The 17974-nt window shown below is 43.4% G+C and overlaps 1 protein-coding gene across 7 annotated transcripts in view; it reads right to left on the reverse strand.

The window, feature by feature from the left end:
• Positions 1–17974, reverse strand: part of SPNS2 (sphingolipid transporter 2) — a 117647-nt gene that overhangs the window by 24455 nt on the left and 75218 nt on the right. For 4 of the 7 annotated variants that reach the window (XR_004309305.1, XR_001558964.2, XR_004309304.1 and 1 more), the window contains exons 11-14: positions 16849–17012; positions 16187–16269; positions 6017–6063; positions 3937–4201 (exon numbers count right to left, since the gene is read on the reverse strand). Coding sequence is in view for 1 of the 7 variants with exons in the window: in XM_015880552.2 (XP_015736038.1) it covers positions 6021–6063; positions 16849–17012 (207 nt within the window). In the remaining 6 variants the exon portion in view is untranslated. Of the gene's footprint in view, positions 1–650; positions 4202–6016; positions 6064–16186; positions 16270–16848; positions 17013–17974 lie in introns of those variants that run through there. The other 3 variants (XR_001558966.2, XR_001558963.2, XM_015880552.2) reach the window with 2 other exon arrangements.

Below are 17974 nucleotides of genomic sequence, written 5' to 3' on the forward strand. Positions count from 1 at the left end.
TTTGTTAGTCTGCCAGGCCAGCAGACTGTGTGCAACCTCATCCTTCCTTTCCTCTCCCTGACCTGCTGACCACCACGCTCCTGGAGGCTGGACCTGCGGGGCCCAGGAGCGGGGCTGTTTCTGCAGCACCTTTGGCTTTATTTCTGCAGGTGAATTTGTTCTACGCCACATGGGTAAGGGCAAAGGAAATGTCATGTTGCTTTTGGAGGGACACTGCACTACCTTTGCAGTGTCTTTTCTCAAATGGCATAAGACTCCCCAGGAGGCAGCTGCTGGCATCAATACGATCCCATTCAGTTGCAGTGGGAAGGCACAGATCTCCTCTCATGTCCATGTCCCAGCAGCAATCAAGCGAGGCTTGTTGTGCATCCCAGGTAGTGAGCTGGCTTCTGGCAGCAGCAGGTTAGGGCTGGAGCTGCAGTGGCTGCCTGCTGGCAGGACTCAGCAATGTCCTTTCTTTCCCTGCATCTTGTGTTCTACTCTCACAGCTCTTCCTCTGGCACCTTGTGGAGGCAGGTACACAGGTATGTTCATTGCAACCCTTGTCAGAGCACTTCTGGCAGTAGCTGAGGGCATCCTCATCTTAGGGACCAGCCCTACAGGAGCGTGCAGTCAGACCAAGTGGTGATACAGGAGAGGCAGCCAGGTGGTATGTTTTAAATACTTTTATTTCTTAATTTACATAAAGGTATAGATTTGGCTTATTTCTCTCTCTTTTTTTTTTTATACTCTGAGATTCACAATCGATTGCTCTTAAAAAATAAAATAGTCATTTGCTTCTGAAAGAAATCAGAAAACTATTTTATACTCTCCCTTGTATAACAAGAAAATATACTGTATACTCCCATACATCACGTAGTAAAGGTGATAGTAAGCGCTGGTTTACCAAACAATAAAGCAAATGGAGAAGACAACAATTAGGGCAGAAGGTGCAGAGAATAACTCTGATTTCCATTCAACATCCATTCATTTCATAGCAATCTGTCACCCTGAGGTTCTCCCTTAGCTAGTTCTGTAAGAGGTGAGAGGCTGTTGGGTTCCCCCACTCAGATACAAGCTGAGTGACAGCAGCAGGAGGCAGTGTGGTTACTTGGCTTGGCAGCTTGCTGCTTTTTGGGTAATTTTCTTGCCTCTTTGTGCAGTTCCCATTACCTCTTCCTCTTGCTGTGTACAAGCAGTCTAGTTGCTTCATAGCGAGTACATTGGTGCAAATGCAGTACTGGCTGCAGAGGGAGTTAATGCTTGCTTAAAAACAAAACCACACACCATTCATGAAGTGAAGCAAAAGAAAGCTGTCAGGATTCAAAAGGGTTGATCCTGGACCATCCCCTCTGAACACCCTACACCTGTGGGGTCAGGCACAGATCCTGATGCTGAAAACCTGTCTGCCTTTCCCATCGCTTGGCTTTTCTTCCAAGGAGATGTATTGGTGCTGGGATGGGAGGACATTAGTAGTACTTGCTCCCTTTTGGTGGTGTTTTCCCATGTTCTCAAATGCATACAAGAGCCGCTTTTTATGCACACTAAGTTGCAGACATTCATAAGTCATTTTATGTGCAGGAGATCGGGGGCTTTAAAAGTATTTGTGTTCTAATTGGGACTATTTAATCTTATGTTGAAGTTTTGAGTCTGAAACGTAACACTGATGATCTAAACAACCATTTATGTATGTGACGGATTGGAATCTTGCTTCATTGGCTGTGGTGGGTACTAAAAGATATGTATTTAAAATCAATTATCTTTTCCAATTAACAGCCTTTCTTTAAAAAAACAAATACTAGTGTTAATAAGAGTTGCTGTTCAGCTTTGATACAAGCGGTCTGTATTCAATCTATATGTTGCTCAAGTTGCATACTGGCAGAAATGGGTTGACATCTTGGGATGGGGAATACTGCGTTAGAACCCAAGGAGGGGACATGGATGGTAACACAGGCCCGGTTTCTGTTTGTTGACATGGATGTTCCATGCCCAGATTTGATGTACCTCTTCTTGCTGACTTAATCCTGTTGATCTGAGTGAGCTGGTTTCACTCTAATAGACCAAAAGCTTTTATAGGAGCTCTAACTGAACAATTCTTCCAGATAGGAATACAAATATGCAGCTAAAGCAAGACATACTCAAGAAGAAATCCAACCTTTCTGCTTTCAGCCAGTAAAATGCAGATCACAACATGTAAATGGGCAGCAGCCAGGTTTCCTGTCCTTTCTCCTGTTCATCTTCACTGAGCTATTCTGCTTGGGCTTCCTTTGCTTAGCCTGGAACATGTGGGAGGAGGAATTCAGAGATCCCTTGGCATGGCACTGCTGCAAGTTGGGCTCACTTCTTTCTCCCTTGCTTGCTCACATCCCTTTTCCTTGTTAAAAAAAGCATCCACAGCAATTTCCTTCATATACACAGAAGATAAAGCTGGCCTCCTGTAACAGTGCTGTGCTTCTCCAGCAAGGATTGAGTTTGGCACAAACAAGGAGAGACGGCAAAACTATAAAACTCTTTGTTCCCTTTTCATTGTTGCCTTCAGAGAATTAAGTTTAAGGACAATTCTTGACCCCTGAACTTGAGCAGGAATGCTTCATTTTGTTGACAGTAAATGCTAAAACAGGGAGAGCCTATCAGAAAAGCAGCTCAGGAAATACAGCTAAGCTTCTTTGGTCTCTGAAATGAAATGACTAATTGTTGGGTTGCCTCTTGTTTCTTTTTAACCAGCTTAACAAGGAATTTCTTAATGGGAATCAGAAATTCATGCGCCTTTAAAGCCAAGAATTTGGGTTCTACAGCATTGGTATTTCCCCTGCAAATCTAAAGAGGGGCATGAGGTGGGAAACAGAACATTGTTTTGGATTTGCTGTTTGTTATTTTTTCTAACACCCACTTGCTTTTTTCCAGAGGATGCCCACACACTCAAAGAACTTCTGGCTCTAGTTGTTTAGCCAGATCTAGAGCCATTGTTGAAGCATTTTAGGTGACAGATGAAGAGGAAATGCTCATATTTTTAGAGGAGTCACCATCACAAGCTCTGACTGCTTTACAGCCACGCTCTTCTGCATTTGAAGCTCTTTTATGCACTTCAGACACTGGCCTTGTGTCTTGAAGATAAATGACTGAGTGGCATCCCACTAAGAGTAATCTAGGACAGTGTGTGGAGATGGACATGCATAAACCTAACCATTGTTCCAAAGGAAACAGCTCTGTAGAGTGTTGGCTACCTGCTCAGAAAATACTGATGAGGGAGAATTAGCATTGACAATACACATAACATGATATGCATGTAAACAAAGCATGATGTTACTGGCACAGCAGTATTGCACTACCAGGCCCTTGGTAAAGCAATTCAGCCAGATGGATTTTGGTATTTTAGAAACCTGTGAACCTCATAGGTAAGGCTGAATTTATTATACTGAGCAAAATCTGGAGCCCCTTGGTATTTCTGTCCGAAGTTTGGGGCCTTTCTGTAACAACCACCAGCACACCCAGTGCAATGCAACTCTCTCCTCTGTCCTATCATTCAGCCTCAGTTGACAGGTTCCATCCATCCACAGGAGCTCTTCCCGTGGTGTCCTTCTAGGGCCTGACACCGGGGCACTGAGATGAGGAGAGTTGTGGACGTATTCATGTCTGGTATGGTTGCACAGGCAGCTCCAGATTTCAAATGTTTAAATAAAAACTGTTTATCTAAATATATATATATATCTATATATATCTGTCATCTAATGTCTTTAGCAGATAAAGCATCTTAGGACATGTTTAAATAAAAAATAATCTAAATTGAGCCTTCAGTGTTAAAGAAAAAGTGATGTACAGAATAGGTCCCCAACTAGTGCAGTCTCTGGGTGAGGGAGTGCTGGCAAAACAGCAGCATTCAATAGGACAGAAGTCCTGTAACGATGTGGACTTCATTGGCTACAACTAAAACCATATACACAATCTACAGTCACTCACTTGGGTCCAGTGGAGAGTTGCTTTAGATGCTCAGAGGAACCTGTGATGTCCTTATGCTCAAGAAGCATTGTGTTCCAGGCTGCCCTGCTCATCTCCAGGTGCCTGACCCTGCAGGCTGGAGTGGCGTGGTGAATTTGGTGCTGCTACGTAGCCCTTCCAGGGTGGCATGGAGCTGAGGGAGCCACCATTTTCCAGTGGGGAAGGGCTTTGAGCTTGAGACTGTTGTTGGAAGCAGGAGTCCACACGTGGTTGCCTTCACCTTCAACTACAAGTGAGAAAAAAGGTGGTAAATGAGCTAGTAATGAAAGCTGATTGGTAACAGTGAATGCACACACCCCACCTTCATGGTGGAATGAGGCCTAAGGATCTCACCTTTATGCAACTTAAAGTTTAGCACAGCTTGACTGGTGTGAAGACAGCAGTCTATGGGTTTTGTGAATGAGAAAGGTGCTGTGATCCAGGCAAAATCTGCCCCAGGTTTGGACTCCTATCCAGAGTATTTAAGGCAGCAACCAGGTCTTGTTTACATCAGTTGTTTAGGTACAACTGTTTGTGCTGTGGATTCAAACAGCTCAGAGGATAACAGGGCTGACTTCTGCTAGGCTGCTTTTATCCTCATCAAAGAACTGAGAGACCGCTTCTCACCTTAAGTTTTCTTTTCCAAAACTGCTGTTTTTTTGGAGAGCCCATTTCAGGGGTGGGAGGTCAGTCCAGCACACACATGCATGATAGCTCTGCTATTGGTCTTGCTGCTGAGAGTAACACAGACAAAGGCTTCCTCCCAATGTGCTGCTGGTATATGCTTGCTTTAAAGAGCAACATCAGCACGTTTGTTGGCTGGTGAGATCGCACTTGTGCATGCTGTGGGCTATTTAAGCAGCCTGCAGTTTCCTAGATTATATGGAAAGGATAACCAGTTCTCTCACTGCAGGATTTCCTGTGAGAGGTTCTTTGCTCCATGTTAGGCAGGAAATTGCCCCTGACCTTAAAAATTAGTGACTGCTGGGTTATGGAAAAATTCCCTATAAGGATGGCCTGGTTTCTCTCAGATGGTATAAAATTGGACCAAAAGAGGGGGAAAAAGTACAGTGAACAACTTCAGTGTGCACAAAAAGCAGGTGTTCTGCTTTATAAGGTGAGTCTTAGCTGCCCCATGTAGTACTGACTGTCAAATCTTTTGAGACTTTAGGATTTTTTAAAACTTTGTATAAAAGCTGCTGAAAAATGATAATGTGTGAGCACACATCCAGCCAAAAGAGGGCAAGGTACAAGTGAGTCTATTATATCAGCCAAAACATAACTCCCCTATGTGGAAATAGTGCATCTGCTATACTAGAGATTGTAATTAATCACTTCCCCAGAATGCCATTCTTAAGTGTATTACTGAGCTCTGATTTTATGATTAGTCTTTCAATGCATTTAATTTATAGAGAAGAAATCTTTTCAAAAACTTGCTTCAATTAATTTTGGCTACAGTAAATTGCTGGGAAGTGTTTATCAATTGTTGCAGCTCTGAGCTGCAGTGCTGTGACTGTTGGAAAGTGATAAGAATAGCATGAACAAAGCAGAGAAAAAAGGGCAGTGGAAGTGGGACTCCTCTGGCTCACAGCCGTGGCCTTAGAGTTGCAGGGGGGATGGTCCTTGCAACAACACACAGGTCCTTGTGCTCCAGAAGGCATTTTTCAGCAGAGAATTTTGGACTTGAAATGTGCTAGGAGTGGTCATGTGGTAGTGAGCAAATTTTAGGCTAAGAGCAAAGCAGCAGGAGGCTTTATGAGTGCAAGACACATTCAAGCAAAGCCTGAATTCTGGCTTTGGGAAACCACATCTGGTCCTCCTCAGGGTGATAGGGGTTGCATGTCCTTATCTGCTTAAAAAGGAAAGCACAAGGTTTCTGGACATCAGTCAGTGCAACAAAGGGCACTTGAGCTGACCCTTTGGTTTTCCTGTTCTTGATTTGCTCTGACATGGTATCAAAGGTACAGATCATGGCTGTGTAAGATTAACCTCTTTCCAACCGATACAAAATGAAACGAGATGATGATTAACTTGAAACCATTTGCTGGTTTGGGTCACTTACCATCTCAGACTTTCACAGAGGCTGGTGGTATCACAAGTTGATTCACCCTATAGGAGAGAAAACAAGAGTGACGTGAGAGAGCAGCACTTAGCTAAGAAATAGACTTCTTAACAACATACCAGCCTGTTAAATCCAGGTGCCTGTTTCATAATGGTTTCTAAAGAGACATGATGTTAATAACTGTCCTGCACTGTAGCATAAAGCTGAAACCCTTTCACAGTGGTGTCTGATAGCAATTCTGACAACTGCTGGAACATGCCAAGTAATATTGCAACACTAATTGACAAGGATTTGGGAAGGCCCCAAAGGCATTCAAACATAGCAACTGTTTCCCTAAGCCAGTAACAAGACTGTGTACACAATGGCTTTTGAATGGTGTCCTTCAGACTTGACAGCATAAATGTAAACAGTCACCACTGATAAAAGTTAAATTAAAAAGAAAGCTGTCTCAATTTTCAGCTCCTGAAAGACCTGCTGCTGTTCCAGACAACTGCTCCCAAGCAACTGATTGTGTCCAATGGGGGCTGCAGTGTCACCAGGGAGAAGCTGCTCTCTGCAACGCACTGTTCTGTACTTCCTGGTCAGCTCTGCATTTACTTATTTTCTAAGCAAAAATGCTAATAATAAATTTCAGATTCCCTTAGGTGATAGGATGTCTTCCATGGACTTCAGAAAACAAGACTAAAGAGGACATAAATCCTCATTTATGACCCACTTGTCTTCCTAATGATGATAACCCCACACTGGGTTGTTGCTTCTGATCTGGAGGTATCTGTTGACTAAACTTTAGATCCTAAATTATTCTGTTTTCTCAAGATGGTGAATGTTTTCATTCCTTGAAGAAAACGGGGTGGGAACCACTCTGTTATTTCCTGAGGGGGACAAAACTTACCCAAATTGCTTTTCAAGAACAGAAGCTGCACAGCTTTTTTATTATTTCTCTTTTTTTCCCAGTAGTTAAAATGAGACCGACTCCTTCTAACCCCATCATTTCCTCCCCTGTCAAACCCAAATAGTTCTTCTAGATCCTATCATACTATTTCCATGTAACGTGACAGCATCTATAATTCTCAAGCATTTATATGACTGTCTGCTTAATATTAAACTACACGCTCTAGAGCTGATAAATATTTATGCTGCGTAAAATGCATCTAATTTCACAGCACCTCAGCCGGTGATAGAACTGCATAAGAAAAAGGTGACAAATTAAAGATAACAGATGAGAGGCCGAGTCCTTTACAGGTCAGCCATAACTCTGGTTTCAGTTTCAGGAACTGCAGAGATGATTTTCCATATTCTCTGTTCCTTTCGCTGCAGCTGCTCACCTACCCAACCGACACCAAGAGATTACAGTGTGCAATACAGGCTGTAATTAGGGGTTGTGGTAACACTCTACGCCTCTACCGTGCTGTAACAGTTCCCAGCACAACTCTTTGAATGAGGCTTTGCTGCCCACATCACATCCATGTGTGCTCCACCCCATGTCAGAATAAAAGCATTTCCAACATTTCCCTCTTCACCTTCATTTCTATCTATACATAACCTAAACAACACACGTATTCTGCTGTCCTGCAGATTGCCATGCAACCCATTTTATTGCTGTCTAAACAAGTCAGGCTCTGGCTTTTGTAACAGAGAAACATATTAGGAAATAACATCCTAATTTTCACAGCCCGCTGTACTTAACATCACTTAATTTTTACAGTCAACAATAAAATGCTTCAGCGAGGTCCTTCTAGCCTGCAAATAGCTCATTATTTGACTAACAAGAGCTCATTCAGTAGACAAGAGTGTTGGGGCTACAGGGGCAGCCAGATCAAGGTGGCCTTAGTAGACGGGAGAGCATGTAAACCTCTGCTGAAGCCAATTGCCAAAACACATAAATATTGTAGTAAACAAAGAAGGGAAATGGACACAAATTTACAGACCATTCCACTCATAGTTTGCACTATTGTCTGCATACTGCCAACGCCCTCACAAACCCAATGTGCAGTTTGGCCTGCCAGCAAACAAACAGATAAGTAACAAGGCCAGGAAACACCTCATTAAAAGCACGCATAACCACCGGTCATATGTTATCACATATGTAAATCACATTATTCATACTCTACACAGACACTGCTGCCTTGTCTCACCAATATTTCACCACACAGGGATTTTATAGCTGTATTTCCCTGGGACTTTGTCACACCTCCCTGGAGGACCCTGGATCAGTCAAATCCCATTGGAAGCACCAACCATGCGCAAAGCCAACAGGGCTGCACATGTCTTCAGGGAAAGATTTCTGACCCTGAAAATGAATCAAAGAAGACCATGGACCTGCTTTGTCTTATTTGCTTACTGCTGAAACCAAAGCCAGCTGTAGAGTCCTCGTTCTGCTTGGTTCTGTACCGCATTTGCTGGGTAATCAAATGGTCCCAACAATGCACTGCCTTTTTGCCAGGCATGTTACCAAGTGCAAAATCAGCAGGTTGGAGACTAGTTCAAGTATGAAACCTTTAAACCCTTCATTGCACATTTGTTAATCAAGCATTGCAGGATATAAATATACATATCATTGCTGTCCTCCAGTAACAAAGGCTGGTTGCAGTTTTCACCAGCAACTGGAAGGAGCTGGACTTCCCTGCTCTACAACAGAGCACGAACAGCTAAATCAAGGATTGCTTCCGATAAGGATGACCTGTTTTAACTGATGTCAAGCTATTTTGATAGTTAAATCAGTAATTTTGGGCCAAGACACACAAGATTAACAACATACATTATTGCTGAAACTCAGTGCTTTGATTTAGAAGGCTCCTAGTACGCTGTGTCTGGAAACAATGACAGAGTAAAGATGCATGAAAGGTAAGCAATAGTAATATGTCAAGCTAGAAAGAGCCCAGTGAGTGGTACAGGGACAGGGCTGGCACAGCTAAAAACAGTCTATGCACTGAGATTCCTGATGCATCATGGCAGGATCGTGCAGCCTTCCAGGAAAAGGGTCTGTTGGATGAAGCAGAGGTCAGTTTGTTACAGTTTTGTACTGCTATGCTTAGTGTTCTTTAGCAAAGATGCAAACGTGGGAATAGCTTACACTGGAGTAGGAAAGCATTGTTTAATTGAGCTCTGCTGGCTGCTATGCTCATTTATAGCCAGAGAGGAAGCTTGGGACCTGTGAAAGTCTGAAGCCCTCCAAACCAGGCTCAAAGCTGAAGACTTGGCTGTGTGTAGCCCCCCTGGCAGCCGTTGGCACAGAGCTGCCCTTCCCTCTGGAGCCAGAAGAGGTGGCTCAGTCTGTGCTGAGCAGCAGCTCTGATGGGGACAGCCTGACAGGAGCTGCATGCTGCTGGTGACAGGTGCTGTGCCAGCTGCACTAAAGAAATGAGTTGGCTTAAATCCCCTTCTTTCCCTCACATCAGTGGGTTTACTGAACAGAATACAATAATTGTGTACAGCAAATACATATTTTCTCTCTGTTCGGTACAGCCTCTCAAAGCTGCCCCGACTCAGTTACTATTTTCCGTCTGTTCACTTAATCCAGGTGCTGACTCTGTGTTTGCCCCCAGAGGAAGAAACATAGGTCAGCTTCTATTTACCTTCTTTCACAGATCTTAAAAGAGGAGAACAGTGCCATAAAGAAAGAAATGAATAACCTTTCTATTTTCCAGGCAGCTGCAACAGAACAGATCTGAATATGAGGAGTTAATAGCACTCAGTAGGTACCGAGGACTTGGATGGAAATGAAGGCTGCCTTACTGCTCTGCAGTGGTATGCTAATGTGAACTGCTGGAGCTACTGAGGATGCAGGTCTCTGAGGCCCTCAGAACATTGGGCTTGAATCTGTCCCTGTGTATGTAATTCTGCTGAATAATGATGGGCTCAGAGTTAAGATGATCAGTTTTCTAGAGCCAGGGAAGATGAGGATAACATCATACTTTTGTGTGCACTGAACTAATGGAGAATAACAGTCTGGGCAAGTCCTTTCTAGCACATGATAGAGGTCTGGCAGCAACAATGACTAACCCAGAATACTTAAGACGCTCTTTCTGGAAGTACTGGAATTAATAAGCCAACAGCTTTGCCCGTCACTAAAAGATGTCACTCAGGTCCAGGCCCCAGCCACAATTAAATTACTCTAACACATATACAGTCACAGCTTGCCGAAAATCTGCCTTGCCAAACACCTCCAGTCCAGATTCAGAATACTCAAGTCCGCTGATCTCCTTCATGCTAAGCGTGCATTAGTCTATTATTAACACTGCTGCCTTGAATATGAGCGTGCAGTTCTTCACATGCAGAGGTCATCTACTGTTGATAGAAGTCAGTACCCTTATAATATGTTTTGTGACTGTGACAGTCTGCAAGAAACAGACTGGCAAGGCTGTGGTTTTTATTATCTGTTCCATTTCTCTGCATCAGAAAGGGTTTCTGGCTTGGAAGACTGCCTTCTGTTCAGTTGCTCCAGTCACCTGCATGATTTCTCATCAGCTTTCGTACCTGTGCCAGGGAAGCCTTAGCAAAGAAATTGTCTTAGCAGGAATTTAAAATACCTTCCTGTGTGATGAAGTCCTTGCATGCCAAGAACTGCCCTTTGCAAAGACAGTGCATCATACTGCATCTATTGTGAGCATACGGTTAAAGTTCCCTCACACTTTGTGGGCAAGTGCTTTTAATCTTGTTTTACAGCTGATGAGCATTTGAGGGATAGCATTTAATTCCTGAAGGTCACAGCAGAGATTCAGTAGCCAAGACACTGGGAGGACTCAAAGTAGCTCTTGATGTGATACTCTTAGAGAAGAAATTCCCTTTTTGCTGCAGAACAGCACACAGGGAGCAGCAATGGTCTGGGGATGCTGTTTTCCTTTCTCCATGGCAAAAAGAGATTAACCTCGAAAGGACAGCAAACATGGGGAATTGATGGAGAGCCACAAAGTTCTGCCTGCAGCCTCAGCCACAGCTCGCACTTAGCAAGAGCTGTGCCAACACCAGCTGGCTCCATCCTTCTGCATCTACTTACGCAAAGCTCCTGCTGCCAACAATTAACTTGAACAGCATATTTCAAATGCTGTGAGCGTTTTGCATAAGGACCACGGTTCAGCTCAATGTGTCTGTGAACAACCAAACTGACCCTTGACATCTTCCAACGTAACCTGCAGGAAATCTGCAGGTTGAGTAAAGCAAGCAAATAAAATAGCATTTTTTTTAATAAGAGACCATATTTTCCATCTGCATTAAACCAGCATTTCTCAGCTGAAGAAAACAAATTAGCATTTAAAATTCAGCTAGTCCCAAGCCATTACATTCTCGTATCTGCTAGCTCCATCTATGGATTTACAAACATGGCTAGTAAGCAGGGGAGAATAAAAACAGTTTTACAAGCAGGTTTTTTCACCAGTAAAAAAACCTGCTTATATTTTCACCACCTCTTCATATTCCTAACCCCGTGTTTCCATATAAACCATCTAATTGTCTGATCCTATTCCATCTGCAGTCTATGAATGTCTTTAGTGTCATTGTGATCTGCAGAAGACACTCCTTGCCTCTCTTCCTTCATCATCACCACACTCTGCAACCTGTTTGTTTGAGGTTTCTTTTACTACAGATTGGTGTATACCTTCCGAAGGCTAATGGCATCTTACCTGGGCTAAACAAGCATTCCATCCAGCTCCTTTAAACAAGATAACCTTGCAAAGGATCCTAAAATATTTCATGGAGGCCGTATTTGTCTTAGTAATGCAGATGACCAGGATGGAATGTGCCATGCACCAGTCTAGCATACCAGCTGTACCTGTTACACTACTAATGGAGGGGTTTCTGCTCTGCTGACAGCAACATGAGGTTATTTCACAGGTTCCTCTCTGTCTCTAACTGCTGCCACACAAAAATCAGAGAAAAGAAGGCTGACAATGCTGCTAGTCCTTTCTCTGCCCCACATAATAGAATCTGCAAAGCAAAAATAAGGTCAGACACTTCCAAATTGCTGCAATAGGAGAACTGGGAGATCATTTTATATCTAGTTCTAGAAAGGGCTAAAAATAAGCCCGATGTGAGGCAGAAGACAGTCTGAAAATGGATTATTCTCATCTTTCCTGTAATGTAATTTTCAGATTTGCTGTGTTTAAGACAGCAGAAAAGATGCATGGACTAGGAATTGTTCTTTTCATGTCTTTCACTATATGGTCTGCAGTTAGCTTTTTCTTTCCAGTGGTTTACCCACCTCTTTTAAAGTGAAATGTTAATTACTGCTGCTGCTCAGCTAGAGTTCCCACATCTGATCAAAGGTGTTAGTTTATTTTTTTAATGAGACGTTTAATTTTATGAAGGAAGAAAACCCTACCAGAGCCGTACAATAAGCCCGAACCTTTACGAGTCATGGAAACAACAAACAGGCAAACCATTAATGCTTACAGATCTCTCTGAAGTGATGGGTGGCAGCTAGCTAAATATCTAAATTCCTTTGTTCTGACCATCTGCATCAATGCAGCTATTTATTCCTGTTTGTATCTGCGCCAGGGATATACACTGCAGTTGCATCCTGCTGCCTGATCTGCATTGCTGTATCTTTGGCAAAAATACCCAGCATATACTGTGCAGGATGCAGAAAGGGACGGAACAGTTACAAAACTTGGATATCCAGCTGTACCTCTGGGTGGGCATGGGAAAAAGAAAGAAAATCTCGCACCTCTGGGGATAGAATCAGTGAATAAATAAAAATTAATATAGAAAAAAGAACCTTTTGGGGGTAGATTATTCTACACCTGAACAGAGCAACCTTTCTCATTATAAAATGGAGGTGAATTTGGGTTTTCCCTCAGAAACAACCGGAGACAGGACCCTGGATCATAGAATCACTTGTGCCTGCTGCAGAGCATCAGGGGTCCCAGAGGTTTGTGCCTGTACAGGAACAGAATCATTGCACAGCAAAACTCCAGAGGCTCAACACTCACATTGGCCGCCCAGAAAAGAATCCTGCTACATGATAATTACATTACCGTGATTTATATGCCCTGGCACATGGAAGTTGTCAGAGCTTGGGGAAAGGACTTTTTCACTTTTCCTAATGAAAAGAGCACATTATTCCTAATTAATAGCAAAGCCACTGCTTCTAACAAGTACTATTGCTGGTGCTTCTTCTGCAACTCTGGGGTGAATCTGTTTTTTCAAGTTATCTGCATTATGAGCAAGGGGGAGGACAGACAGACTACAGCTGCAGTTCTAAGATACTGTATTTGCACACATTGTCTTCCAGGGCACCAACAACTATAACTTAAATGTCACAAATACTACAAATGTAGTCATGTTTGACAAGAAAACACGATGGCTTGAACCCTCCACCACAGAACTCCAGACCTGGATGGACAAACAGTGAAGGCAAGTGAAATCACAGCAGGGATTGTAGGTGAGTGGTTTCAAAAAGAGCTCATGTATTTGTCGTTTCTAGTGCATAAGAGCTATTACAGAGACCATTCTCTAACCATTTTCTCTCTCTTATCACTTTAGAAGGCTGGGGGTAAATTTGTGTTTTTAAAATTGCACCCAAAAATGACTGGATTACATTATGGAGTGAAGTACTGCATTGTGTTCTCTGCAAGTCCTAAACTTACTAAATGCCTCTTTAAGCTGTCAGGCTGCTCAGACAGTAAGAAAACCATTGTCAAAGAATCAGGATTTTTTTAAAGAAAAGAGTTGCAGTACATAGAATTTCTTTTTCCCTGAGTGTTTTTGTGAGGGGGGCATCCTTGTTGACTGGAATTCCTGTGCTAAAAAAATAATGCTCCAAATATGCCAAGAATTGTGGTGATGACAAAAGTAGTGTAAAAACACCATTAGGCACTGAAAGCCTGGAAATTCTGTTTTTGAAAGGAAGTGTGGTGGAAACTGGAAAAAAGCTTTACAGGAAAGTGGGGTTGCTATGCTGGTATGTTGTCCTGCCTGGAAGAAGAAATTATCTCAAAGCAAACACCCAGAGACCATTACACAAAGGAAGAAACAAATGAAAAAACATCTGAACTACTTTTCATAGAAGCGCTGAATTGAAGCAGAGAAAGCTTCATTTCCATAGGCAGAGCAAGGCAGAAGAGAGTGGTGTTACACTTCTTTGCTTCCATATTAGTTCATTAGATAGGTCTGTGACATCTGGCCCGTGTGCCCTGACCCCACTGGTGATGAATGAGTTTAATCTCTGGCGTGTGACACCAGTGTTTGTGATTCCTGCAGGTTAATTGATTTCTTTTGGCAAAGCACATTTCCAAGTCCCGTCGCCTGAGCAGCACGATTGACTGTGGAGAGAGAATAAGGCAAAGAAGAAATTCCCCCATATCCAGCGAGTAATAGGTAGGATATGAAAGAGGATTTGCCAGGCAGAGATTTATCCTTGCCAAAGGTGTGCAGCGCCAAGTACAGATGGCCTGTCAGATAGGTGGGAGCTGGATGTCAGGTTTAAATCCAGCATGGAGCCATAAGCTGCTAATAGCAAAGCACCCAGTTGTCTTTCCTCTCCCAGGAAAGCATGCAGCTAATAACAAATCCTCCCCCATAAATTCTTCCAAGGAGACCACTGAGCCTGTCAGCAGCAGCAGACAGGACCCAGTTGACAGCACAGATCCCACTGCACATGGCACGGACAGAAGCCTTACTCAGCACCTGCCAACAATGGTAAAGATACTGCCTCACTGTTCAGCAATGTGTCAAACTTGAGTTAAGCTGCACTCTCCAGGAATCTGGTGGTAAGATGACAGAGTATTTTTAACATGGGAGTGGGCATATCTAGAAAGAGTACAGCAGAGAGAAATCATTTTGTTAGCCTTTATTTATGACAACTGTTCTCCCTCTGTATCTCAGACAGTTTGCTATAGCGCAGTGAGCAATACAAAGTTCATAAAGGAGCATGAATCAGATTAAGCAACTGAAAGATGCAAAGAGTGGAGCAAAATCAAGTCTGAAGCCTGACTAGTTAAGTTTCTTCAGTGGGATGATGAGTGGTGGGAAAACTGGTACAATTTTGACATAACCAAATCTGCTCTGGCTGTCTACAGCAATAGATAAAAGTGAACACATCTGTGTAGGAAAAAGGAGAACTGTGGGACATGATCTCTCTGCTACTTTCTACTCTATCAACAAATCGAACTTTTGGCTCCCTGCTGCTGCAAAAAAAGTCACCTTGAGCACCTAGAAACTTCTGTTCATCTTGCCATGTCCCCAAGGGACCGTTACATAAACTTGCATATACAGCTCATTTGTGTAGGAGCAGAGCTGGAAGGCAGCCAGAGAGCTGCCATCCTCCTGGCTCTGCAGGCATGGGAGGCCTTCAGGAACTCAAACAGGTTTCATGTTTTCTCCAGACAATCTGCTGTACCATTCACCTCTTCTTTCCTAACCTCTAACATCTAGCTCCAATTACTGCAGCTTAAAGCCTTTATATGTAGATGGTAGAAAACCAGGCACACATCAGTCATACCATCCACAAAGCCACGCTGAAGTTCAACTGTGCAAGACTTAACTTCCTTACCAGATACACAGGTGAGGTCTTGTTCTCTGCAACACGTTTTAACACTTCACTACAGAAGGAATAGATACCTATGGTCTCTAGGAAGTGGAAAAGCTTTCCTTTCTCTGGTATTTGTATGTGTTAGTAAGAGGAAGGCGGGACTGCTCTTAGAGGCACACAAAAACCATTTGTGACACTGCTTCCAAATCTCCTGCATTCAATGGATATGACAGTGTGAGCCAGAGAATAACACCCAAACCATTTATGTGCTTATGTCAACTCCAAGCACCTTATTTTCCTTGTAGCTGTATCATATCTAGTGACAATGACATGCCAGAGCCACTTTGTTCAATGTACAGCAAAGCGTATCCTGCTCTCTTTGTCTGCAGAACAGCCATAGGCTCCTAACATATCCACATTATGGTTTTTTGCTCCACATATCTACATCTGTGTCATCAAACCAATACAACAGGCAAACTCAGTCACACAAAGTTCACACTGATATCACAATCTGAGCCTGTTGTTCTTGAACCAATGCAAACACCCCTCAGCCATGTCACAAAAACAATACCTCCTCCTCCTCCCAGTGGTAGCAAGGCAAAGGCAACTTCCAGTCAACACCACACTAGTCACCTGCCCACATATTCAGCATGACTTTATACACAGATACTCTATTGTTCAACAATTATGAGAAAGAGACTAACCCCAGGAGTGTGTGTGTCATGTGGAAGCGTCTTCTGAATTACTGTAGTTGCCAACCGTGAGGTGGTCCGAATCGGTTTCATTACTGAAAAACAGTAGCTTTTTTTTAAAAAAAGCTGCAATAAGGGACTGGGAAATACTACCAGCACAGCGAGCCTTGAGCATTTATGTCCCCACATACACAGCTTTCTTCTTTCTCTGCTGTTCCGGTATATTGGAGGTAGTGCGCAGGGTACAAGGGTCTGAGATGGGACCATGTGTTCAAAGGTGACCACCAAGCTCTGTGAGGTATCTCTTGCTCTTCACCTAGCAGTCTACAGGTGCCAGCATACAGCATCTACTCACCAAGGATGGCCTGGTCTGTGCATGCTCACGCAAGGGTAGAAGGGATCAGTGATCTCAAGTACTGTGCTCCCCTCCAGGCCACAAGGCCAGTAACTGAGATCCACCAGAGCAGAAGCATGTAAAGGATGCCCAGCCAGCATGACACAAGCCCCTGTGCTTCGTGCAGCCTCATGCACTTTGCTGAGCTGAGGTTCTTTGCATACAACCCAACATCCTTTACCTGGAAGGACCAAGGCCCAAGGAAAGAGTACAAGCATAATGTTCAAGAAGGAAATACAGGCTTTGGTACCTCCCCATTTGCATTTGCCAGGTTACTCACTGTTGTTCAGCTTTGGCTCGGTCACTGAGGAAGAAGAGGGCTGTGGCCAGGAAAAACATCCCTCCTAGGACAACGACAAATGGGCAGAGCATGAGTGCATACCCCAAGCTGAGGAACTCCCAGAGCGGGGACTCCTTTGTGCTTTGTCGTATCAGATCTGAGATCTACAAGAGAAGGGCAAAAAAAAAATAAAAATTAGTCACTTAAATGCAAATAGACAATATAATGCTGAGGGAACAGAGCTCCCTAAACAACCACCTACTGAACATATGCACGCAGTTTAAAATGGAAGGCTTTGTTCAGAAGAGGCAAAATGTCCTCTACGTATGCTTTAGCCTTCCACACGTCATTATTCTGCACTCTGGAGCCTGGGCAACTCACACAGTGAGCAGCACAGCAGGGCTTCTCCTCACCCTGTCACTCTCTGCCTGAGCTGTTAGTCTTCCCACATCCCTCTCCATATCTAAGGTCCCTTCCAACCCACACAAGACTGTGATACTGTGATATTCTCCCTGCCTACCTCTGTGACTGAACCAGTGGGTGTCCAGCCTTGCTGTACTGAGCAGACCTCCTGGTGTGCTGATGCTGCCTCACCAGCATTGCTTGCTCAGTGAGGTAGTGATCAATATTCTGCGATTTCTTTGAAGTCTTGCTTACTCCTACATCTTTACCTACCTTCCAGCATAAGGAGGTTTTCAACTCCTTTCCTTTGTGTTGAGTGGGATGGTGGAAATGCCTTTCATGGAACAAAACCCACTGTTCCCATTCACTTTTCAGAGGCAAACTTTGTGTATGGTTTTATCTGAGGCACAGGTCTCATTCCCTCATCTAATCTCCCAAACTTTCTGCTTTCTGCCCCCTGGGCTTAGACCAAGTCTGGTACATGAGGGCCAAAGAACCACACACCACTGAGTTCATGGGTTAAGGAAACCTGCATCTTCTGACAGTAAAATAGCATAATTATCTGAAAGTGAACACAAGTGTGCACTGACACAAAGGAGAGGCGACACGCAGTGGCAGTGTTTAATTCATTATGAAAAGCTTTTGCTAAAACTCAGTAATATTTAATGAGAGTCTGTAGCTGAGACAATCACATTTTAATATTTCCTGTCCAGCAAACAACTTT

This window comes from Coturnix japonica, chromosome 19 (assembly GCF_001577835.2).
Source record: "Coturnix japonica isolate 7356 chromosome 19, Coturnix japonica 2.1, whole genome shotgun sequence".
Classification (NCBI taxonomy): domain Eukaryota; kingdom Metazoa; phylum Chordata; class Aves; order Galliformes; family Phasianidae; genus Coturnix; species Coturnix japonica.